This window comes from Solanum tuberosum, unplaced genomic scaffold (genome assembly GCF_000226075.1).
Source record: "Solanum tuberosum cultivar DM 1-3 516 R44 unplaced genomic scaffold, SolTub_3.0 scf00150, whole genome shotgun sequence".
NCBI classification, from domain to species: Eukaryota; Viridiplantae; Streptophyta; class Magnoliopsida; order Solanales; family Solanaceae; genus Solanum; species Solanum tuberosum.
Window position 1 is genome coordinate 1223714 of NW_006239073.1, and position 10307 is coordinate 1234020.

Consider the following 10307-nt stretch of genomic DNA (forward strand, 5'->3'; position numbering starts at 1 on the left):
TTTTATCTTATTTCAAAATTTATTCAAATTTTTTAAAATTACTATTAATCATTTGCTATTTTTGTCATCTCTTTCTAAATATTAATCTACTTAATTTACTTCTCTAATTAATGTATTGATTTTTCATGTGTTCCGATTCTTAACTTCTTATTTCAAACAAAAGAATAGCAATATTAAGTAAATAAAGTAAATAGTCTACTATAATTAATTAAATATTAATCTGAATAATCTTAAAATTTAAAATATTCTATTATCAAAATATTCTTATCATTAATGTATGTAAATTGAACATGAAGAATACTTATTATTTCTCTTCAATATTTGATTCGCAAAATTTTAAAACTATTTATTTAAAACCATTTTTATTTATTAATTTTTATTTTTATGCTCCCTAATTAAAATATTTTTATTTTTTAATACATTTTAAATCATGTTTGTTTCTTTTTATATTTATTTTAGTGCATAAAAGTGTTAATGTAATATAAATTGATTTAATAAATGAGTCCCACCATTTTTAGATACTACGGCTACTTATGATATTTTTTATGCTTTTCATGATAAAAAGTACACGTGACCATCATAATAATAACAACTTGGTTGGGTTATTTGGGAAATTCAATAATTTTGCAGCAGAAAGTACAACTGTTTTAAGCTGATAATTTTGGTAAAATGACAAAAGTGCCCTTGGTCGTCCTCCTCATCACATTTCTATGTAATAGAAATTTCATATGTCATCCATCTTTAATTTCTGCCTAATTTTTACTCTATCCTTGTAATTTTACTATACTCTCTTTTTAGTCATGTGCACATATTAATTATTCTTGATAATTTGATATGCATATGCCAATAATAATAACTACCTGTCAATTCTAAGTTAATACCATATTATTCTGTTTGGATTCATTAATAGTTAAAATAGTACATTATATATATATATAGGAGCAATAATTGCTACATATACTACTATAATAGAGTAATTTTTATGTTCCAAAATACTTAGTTGTTATGTTTCACCTTTTTAGAATTAAAGGGTTAGTTTGAGAGCTAAGGGGAGAATAATCCGTATTCCTCCTTTATTATAATGATAATGATAATGGCGTTATAGTTTAATGATTCAAGTGGAATGAGACGTATGTTTAATTATTTATATCTAATTCTAGGCACACCTTTCTAAGTTCTAAGACCTTCCATCAATTATTGCTTTTAAATCTTGAAATGTAGACTCTAGGACAGACATCCCCTCCCTCCACGTGCCACAAATCTTCAAATCCTACCTATACTCTATATGCCATTCAATCATAAACATTGACGTCAAAACTAACACTTCCTTCCTTTCTATTTATAAAATTAATATATAAATAATAGTATTATAATTTATATTTTATTTTTGAGAGTTATTAACTTTGAAAATATGAATTTGATCAATATAATTTTTTTTTTTGGAGTAATTCAGTTCATTGGTCAATTTAATTAATCAAAATAAATTATTTTTATTTATTTATTGAGAACTTGACGTAAAAAAAAACATTAAGTAAGAATACAATGACATATAAATAAAAGCAAAGATATAATCTTGGTATTACTAGTTTCTCCTGTCACGTACGTTTTGGAAAACGAGGTGAGTGAGTGAATCTTAATTTCAATGCAGACTGCAGTGCCAAATGTGATCCAACAAACAAATTCCAAATTGTCCCCAATCAGTGTATATATTTGACATCCTCTATTATATTCTATTTCTCTAATTAATTGTCCATTTTTTCTCTTTTAGTTGTTCCTAATTAATTATCCATTTTGACAAATCAAAAAAGGATAAAATATTTTTTCCTATTATATCCTCAATTAATTACTTTGAAAAATGTATAACTTCTTAAAAGTCTTAAGTTATTAATCCATCCACTTCATAATTAATAGGGGTAAAATGGTAAATTCACTATGCCAATAATTATTTTCATAATAGATATGTCAATTCAAAAGTGAACAATCAATTAGGGACAGAGGGAGTACATGTTATTACATCACTATATTAATTATTACTCCCTCCGTTTCAAAAAGATTGGTCTGGTTTGACTTGACATGAAGTTTAAGAAATTAAAGAAGACTTTTGAATCTTGTGGTCCTAAATTAAAGTTATGTCAAATGTACAAAATTGCCCTCAATCTTGTGGTCTTAAACATGTCACGTGGAAAGCAAAAAGTAAAATGTTACCAAAAAAGGAAAGAGGTCATTTTTTTGAAACTGACTAAAAAGGAAAGGAGGTCATTCTTTGTGAAATGGAGGGAGTATCTTTTTAATAGGTGTGATAAGTTAAAAATTTGACAAGTACTTCTTCCATTCTTATTTATATGTCGTCTTTACTAAAAATAAATGTTCTTAATATTTGTTAATTCACAAAATCAATGCATAAATAACATTATTCTTCTTATTTTACCCTTGTGAGTTATTAGCATTTAAAATATACATTTGACCTACATAGAAAAACTAATTAAATAACTCATGTCCATTGGTCAAATTAATTAATTAAGGGATCATTTGATGTGAAAGATAATACCAAATAGTCTCGGGATTAAATTATAGTACCACTTAATTTGTTGTTTGGTTGGCAAGTCCGGGATAACTTATCTCGGGATTAATAATTAGTACCGGGATAAGTTATCCCTCCCCTTGGGTGGTATAGTAATCCTGGGATAAAATAGGTAAATGACAAAAATGTCTCTTTCAACCATTTTGTTACATCACTTTTTACATTCATGAAGGACATATTTGTAAACAAATAAATTGTCCTTAAACTTTATTATTTTGAATACAACAAACCAAACACTCAAAAAAAAATAATCCCATCATAACTTGAATTCAAACCAAGCGACCCCTAAGATTTTAATTCATGTTTGTTGATTGAAAACTTGATTTAAAATAGAGATTTGGTTAGAAACGGAGAGTATTGCAATTTATCTATCTATCATCATTAATTCATTGGCCTGTCCGCCGCTGTCCATGGCCATAAAAAAGGCAAGACTACCTCAAAAGATATGGATCAGTTCAAGGTATTATTACTCATTTCAAATGAAAAGCACCAAGTAGATACTAATGATAATGATAATGGCGTTAGAGTTTAATGATTCAAGTGGACGTATGTTTAATTATTTGTATCTAATTGTAGGCACACCCTTCTAAGACCTTCCATCAATTATTGCTTTTAAATCTTGAAATGAAGATTGTAGACAGACATCTCCTCCCTCCACGTGCCACAAATCTTTAAATCCTACCTAATACTACTGTATATGCCATTCAATCATAAACATTAATTGACGTCGTCTTTACTAAAATCAATATATAAATAATATTAGCTCAGTTTAACCTTTCAATCAGTGGCGGTTCACTAATGAAAAAACTTGTTTTCAAGATGATACTCATAATAACTTGTTTTGAGATGACTAACACACATCTTAACATACACCATTGGCTCATACTTAACATTCTAAAAATCAAATTATTAAGCCATAGGCCTTTATAACCTTCTTCTCCCCCCCAATATAATCCCCTACTAACCTTATTGGTGTAATTATGTTTCTCTTAATCATAATGTACTTACTATACACTATAAAAGGATAATTCTAAATGCAAGTCAAAGAAAAATTTAAGTCTAAGAGTTCCAAACTTTTTAGTGAGGCCAATCATGATTAGTACTGTTCAAGCCGTTGGATTATGAGATTCACTGCTGCATTTGCTGATGAGAATGCTCCATGAAAGCTTTCTTGATAGGATACGGATTCCAAATCTCCAGCCATCGTTAACAGTATCTCACCTATGTCACTTTTATTTTCCAGTAATGATCTGTAGAATGAACTTGCAGCAATTTTGCTAATCTCAATATTTGTTTCCTCTGGACAATATTCATCATCCAACCACTTGTTAAGAGCAGTTTGCAACCATTCAGATTCCTGTTAAATGCTACAAGTTCTTGAGCCATGAATTTCAATAGACAATATGCTAATTGTATACCTTCAGCCTTACTCTGTGCATATTTATGCAGATCAGAAATCTCTGCATTATTATTCTAACTGATAAGGTAGAGGGAGCCAAAAATAATAAGCAAGAGAAAGACGTAAAAAGGTTGAACTCATATCTAGGATTATGAGTTTCAAAACATGTGCAGACGCAGAAGAAAGGATCCTGAATACAATGCAATAGGAGAGGATATGAATTATATCCCTTTTGCTTCAATGGGAGTAGAAAGGATCATATCACAGCCAGCTATATCAAGATTTTGCAAGATGTTTGCAACATCACAACATTAGCAAGCCATTCTGAGATGGAAATTCCATCATGGAATACACGCCAAGCTATATAGCATAAGACAACATCCACAACTTAGGTTCAGCACTAAAGCTAACTGAAATGGCATCTTAAAGGTATTCAGTAAATAGATTTTCCACCCTAAATAAAACTTGCCAGATCATTATTAGAAAAGAAAAGCAGCTCAATTTAAGGACACCTTATAGCATGTGAAGGAAGCCCTACTCCTCTTACAAATGTTCCCAGGGTAAAATCAGCTAAGATATATATTGAAGACACAAACTAAAGATAAGATGGACAAAATATCAAACTTCAGAGGAATTTTAAGCATATTTTGTTCAAATCTCATCTTGGCTCATCTACTCAAACAATTGTACCGGCAAAATCACCACTTGAAATAGTCGATATGCAGGAAGTTAGAAGAGACAGGTTCCCACAATATACCTTATCCTACAGAGCACTTAGGATTTTAAACCCGACAACCATGCCACATATGTACAAAAGATCTAAAATGACAATTCACCCTCGTGTAATGGATAAAGCTAACTGAGCGAGCATCAAAAGCAATCACTAATTGTTTCATGATAGAGTGCAAGACCTTTATAGTTGACTTGCAGATCATGTCGTCCTTCTTAGTAATGACTATCCTTCATTAGATGTAAAACAAATATAATAACTAACATATTGCTGAATGTAAATGTCTGAACTACCATTTCATGCAGTTTGCCTCTCACTAAATGTCTTGAAGAGATCTCTCTAAATTGATTAATTTTTGTGAAACACTTTTAGTGATTGTAATTAGAATATTAAACTTGTTCAAAAAGAACATACTAAACACGGTTAAGAAGGCATAAGAAATGATTTTTCAAGAAACACTTTGCATAGTCACAGCAGAGAAGAATACAGAACTTATGGAAGATGATTTAGGTCATAATTCTGTAATTTCATAATGCCTTAGTGTAACACCTCGGAAATTTGAACTTGGAATGGAAAAGAGAAAAGGGCAGTCCACGGAGGGGTTCACGGGCCGTGAAGAGGTCCACGACCCATCACCCAACCTGTGAAATTGAACCCAGGACTCTGGAAGGTTCACGGACACTTGGAAGGTCTGTGAAGCATTGCGCGGACTGTGAAGTCATCCATGAAAGGAACCCATCATCTTTCATGTTTTGGATCAACTTCAACTATCATATCTCTCATCACATAATGTATTATGTGGCCTATGACCTATCAAATGAAAGGTCTTTGATTCCTCTTTTCAACGCCACCAAGTTTGCCTCATTTCGTGTTTGGAGTAAAACGTTATGTCTGTTTATGTGAATCCATGTTTGGTAGGTGAAGTTTCATGACCGGCAATATGGCCCTTGAAGTGTTTCACGGACCGTGAAGCCTTAAATGGTCCGTTAAACCTCCCTTTTAAGGCACTTTGACAGTTTTAAAGCTGAGGTCATTTTGGTCTTTCCCCTATGCATTGGGTACTTATAATACCTTAGACAGTCCGTGAAGTCGTCCATGAAAGGGACTCATCAACTTTTCAGTTTTGGGTCAACTTCAAACGATCATATCTCTCCGCACAAAATCAATTAGGTGGCAGGGCAACATGACGACCCACTGGATGGGCCGTGATGCTTTAAACGGCCCGTGAAGTAGTAGACGGCTCATGAGACTGGCTGTTTTGGGCACATTTTCAGCTTTAAAAGTTGAGGTCGTTTTGGTCTTTCCCCCTATGCGTTTGGTACTTAAACTATGTTGTTTTTACTTCGTCTAAGCCTAATTAATTAGTCAAAAACTACCTAAAACATTCATTCTCCTAAAAATCATCAGAATTAGAAAGAAAAGAAGAGAAAGAGGCGACAGTTTTCTCTCCAGAACAAGCAGAGCTCTCCTTCAAGTTCAGCCCCTAAATCCAAAGGATTTCTCCGTAGTTATCTTCACCAGATATGTGGGATTTCACTAGTGGGTTCTTCCACCCATTAGGTCCCTAGAATTCAGTCAGTTCTTCGGCTTCTCCATAAATTGTTTAGACCTAGGGTTCCTAAACCTTAGGGATTCATTGTAATTTAGCTGCTATAGTTTCTATAATATTAATTACATGTTTCTTGGAGAATTAGTACAGTCCCATATATAAAACTCAGAAACCCTAGCTTGTGTTAATCATCTATATTTCATGAATTATACTTGCTAGGCAGATTAGACAGACAATCATGCTACAAAATTTGAATGCCATATCTTTCAGTATATGTATGATGCATTCTCAGATAATTATTAGTATTTTGTTATTACAGTTACATTTTTAGCTTTATATTCAATTGGGAGTAAACTTAGCACCAAGAGGACAAAGGAATGAAGGCTCACCCGTCAGTTTAGGCTGAAACCTTTAGTAGAAAATCCCTGAGTCCAAGAATTACGGTGCCACCGTAGGTTTTGAAGGGGTCACCCGTCAGATTAGGCTTCACACCCTTGGCCCTTGTGGACATCAGCTAGTGGATCCACGTCAGACTTGTTCGTACCCTTGGCAAGGTATGAACACCCTTCCATCCAAGGTTACAAGTTGGCCCATAGCTAGCTCAACTTGGGTATGTCGGTTAATAATATCTCCCACAATCAGATTCATGTTGCATTGACCATGTATTCAATATCTATTTCAGTATTCAGTTCAACATGTTACATTTTCATGATTAGTTCTAGGTCATTGCATCCAGCTCAGCTTTCAGTTATGCTTCAGTATATCTATTTCCATGTTCAGCTTAGCACATATTCCGCATGCTCAGCATTCAAAGTACTGACACATACTTTTGTGCTACATCATTGTATGATGTAGGTTCAGGCGCTCAACATCCAGACCATGCTTAGCTCGACTTCCAGTCCGTACACAGCAGATTCAGTGGTGAGTCCTCATAGTTCGAAGACAATAGACATGCTTTACTTTTGTATTTACTTTTCAGTTTCAGACTTGTTAGAGTTAGCTGGGGGCATGTCCCAGCAACTCAGATCAGTTAAAGCCTTTGAGACATAGATTAGATTCAGCTTGAGTTGTTAGTGTTGTTTTTCGTCATCACTATACTTTTCATATATTTTATATATATTTAGATATTTTGGGCTTTTCCCCATTTCAGATATTAAACTGTTTTTAGCTTCCGCATAGTGCATGCTTTAATTGAACTTGTATAGATATGCCATGCCATGGGTTAGTTTGGGGTCACTTGACATTAAGCACCGTGTTGCGTCTAGGGGTAACCTCGGGGAGTGACACTTAGTATAAGCCTACAACTTTTTGGATAACACTACGCCCCCAACATTTTGGTCTATAATATACCAAGCAATTCAGGATTTGAGTGACGAAGTAGAGGACTACCAAGAAAACTACATCGGCATATATGGTTGCTAAAAGCCAGACCCTCTAAACAACAACACTAGAAGGTAACTACCATTGATCACAACAATATAGGATCACAAAACAATCACAAAGAATTAAGTAAGAATTACTTTTATGCTTCTATATTCTTTTCGTTTTTTCCTAAAAAAGTTTACCAATCCAAAAGAATTTTAAATTCCAAGACAATGTGCTGAAGTAAGACCGAATGCTCTCTTTATGCACGAACTGCTTGATCAACCCCACAAAAATTTGCAAGTTAAGATCTTTCAACACTCTCTGGATTTATATATCCTCAAGATATATAATTGCATTTTAATGGGTAATTCACACACACAACTCCACAAGTCAGTGACCATCAAATCCTTCCTACACCCTCGCAGAACCAAGTAACTACAAGAATTCAGTGCTAATTAACAGAGGTGGATCCATAAGCATATGTGTTGGGTTCATCGGAATTGAGTACCTTGTATATGTGTTAAAGAAGTTGAGTAAATAATTACAAAGATGAGCATTAAATTGATTGGGGATTTGGTAGAATATAAAGTTCAAACTTTGGATTTGCCTGCTAGCGAAGAAAGGGTTTTGAATAAAATTTCGAAACGGGATGTGTCCAAAAAAGCTACCTATGACCGATATATGATATGTGTTAAATGAGCAATTGAGAAAAGAGTAGGTGTTACCTCCAAGGCTTTGGAAGGTTGTAGCCACTGTTGAGGAACCCTAAGATCTTCAATTAGCTGCTCAGAGCCATTGGTTTGAGCATTTAAAAGCGGGAGTCTTGCTCTAATTCTATCGACAGAAAAAAGTATACATTGATGAAGAGATGGGTGTATGATTTCACGACGTGTAATTGGTTGGAGTTGGACTAAATTAACATGAAGTTGTGAGAGGCGAAGACAGTAACAGCCTGATACTGGAGAGAGCAATGGCCACGCCATTTTTCTTCTCTTTGTTTGGATAAACAACACTGAAAAAGGTTTGGAAAAAAAATACGAAAACAAACACATTTTTATATTTAATTTTAAAATTTAAAATATCGTAAATTAAATACTAAAACTTTAAGGCACAACGCAAATAGCTTGCGGGATTAAAGGGATAAGGGAAACAGCACAAAAGAATGGCCGCAAACAGCTGGTTCTCGGTGCTCACCTCCACCGGCGGCTCTCTTACATCTCACCGTCTCTTTTCAACATCACTAAGACCCTCTTCTTTCTTCATTCCTAAAGCTGATTCCCAAAATCAAAACCATAAGAGAAAAGTTCTCAACAAGTCATCCTCCTCTCCTCCTGAGGTAAAATTAATATTCTACTTGTCATTCGATTATTATTATTATTATCTTTATTCATCCAACCACAATCGTCGAATTAGTATGTCAATCAAACGCATTTTGATTCTTCTTTTCTTGGCCAAAGATTGCAACTTTTCTATTGTGTTAGCCCTTATTTTATTCTGAAAGTAAAACAATGTTATTGAAGTGGAAAATCTGATAAAGTAGAGAGTCTACTCAACAATACGGACATACATACTGCACCCAATCTACTATACATACAGCAAACTCATTGGTGCACCAAAGAGAAACTAACGACAAAAGGATAATCCTCAAATGTACAAAGACAGTTTCAAATGTAGTCAAGTGGAATGACGTAACATGCTGTGCACCTTCTTTTCTGATATTATTTGACCTTTCAATCTGATTTTCTGTTTATATTGTAATGGAGTGTTCTCATTTATTGGTTGTTTGTCAATAATTCTTCCCTGCTTCATTTTGGTTAGTAAGAAGTAGTCTAACTAATTAGATAACATTCGTAGTGGGTACTGCAGAATTACACATATATGTATGTGTTTTTACATTATATATACACACACAATTTAAATTTTTATAACTAATTAGATTACATTCATAGCGGCTCTGATACCATTAGGCCCAAGGTCTATTTCATAGAGGATAACACCAATTCAATTGTTTATCCGATGTTGGCTCCCTATCTTATATTGTTCACGCTCTTGTTGTCCAGTCCTAGTGTGCTGGGGGTGTTGAGTCCCATATCGGTGGAGTGTGGGTTTTTTGGTCTCCTTATGTTGTCTTAGGCAGTTCTCACCTCATGAGCTAGCTTTTTGGGGTTAAGTTAGGCCTAAGGTTCATTTCTTTATCAATGTTGAGTCCCAAATCAGTGGACTATGTGTTTCTTTTTGAACATTTTTTTTTGAACTTTGTGTTTCTTGGTCTCCTTATATGGTGTTAGAGAAATGTTACCTCATGAACTAGTTTTTGGGATTGAGTTCCATTTGTTTGACATGGTATTTGAGTAGGATTCATCCCAATTCTCGTTTCTCGATGTTTGGGCCCCATATTAAATTGTCCATGATCCAGATGTCCAACCATTGGTGTGAGGTGTATGTGTGCGTGTGTCACGACCCAATTAAGGATCATGACCGGCGCTAAGGGGGAGAATCCCAAAGCAAGCCTCACCAGAACTCTACAGAAAATCGGGCAGAGTTTCCTTTGTTTTTAGGCCTATCCTGGATTTTTCCTGTCTCAGAATTTCACAACACAACTAATAGCAACTATAAACCACCATTTAATATCCATCAATGATTAAATTGTCGCGCAATAAAACCAATTCATCTCCAAATTTCG

The 10307-nt window shown here is 34.0% G+C and overlaps 2 protein-coding genes across 5 annotated transcripts in view; one reads left to right on the forward strand and one right to left on the reverse strand.

Annotated features, from left to right (window-relative positions):
* Positions 1 to 3377: 3377 nt before the first annotated feature.
* LOC102605653 (uncharacterized) lies at positions 3378 to 8673 on the reverse strand. The gene is made up of 2 exons (XM_006352738.2): positions 8350 to 8673; positions 3378 to 3938 (listed from the first exon to the last, which is right to left on the reverse strand). The coding sequence occupies exons 1-2, from the start codon at positions 8605 to 8607 to the stop codon at positions 3678 to 3680; spliced, it is 519 nt and encodes a 172-aa protein (XP_006352800.1). The 5' UTR covers positions 8608 to 8673; the 3' UTR covers positions 3378 to 3677.
* A 58-nt stretch (positions 8674 to 8731) lies between these two features.
* LOC102605987 (protease Do-like 2, chloroplastic) overlaps positions 8732 to 10307 on the forward strand; it is a 19618-nt gene continuing 18042 nt past the window's right edge. For 3 of the 4 annotated variants that reach the window (XR_001474075.1, XM_006352742.2, XM_006352741.2), the window contains exon 1: positions 8732 to 8960. Coding sequence is in view for 3 of the 4 variants with exons in the window: in XM_006352742.2 (XP_006352804.1) it covers positions 8787 to 8960 (174 nt within the window). In the remaining variant the exon portion in view is untranslated. The remainder of the gene's footprint in view (positions 8961 to 10307) is intronic. The other variant, XM_006352739.2, reaches the window with a different exon arrangement.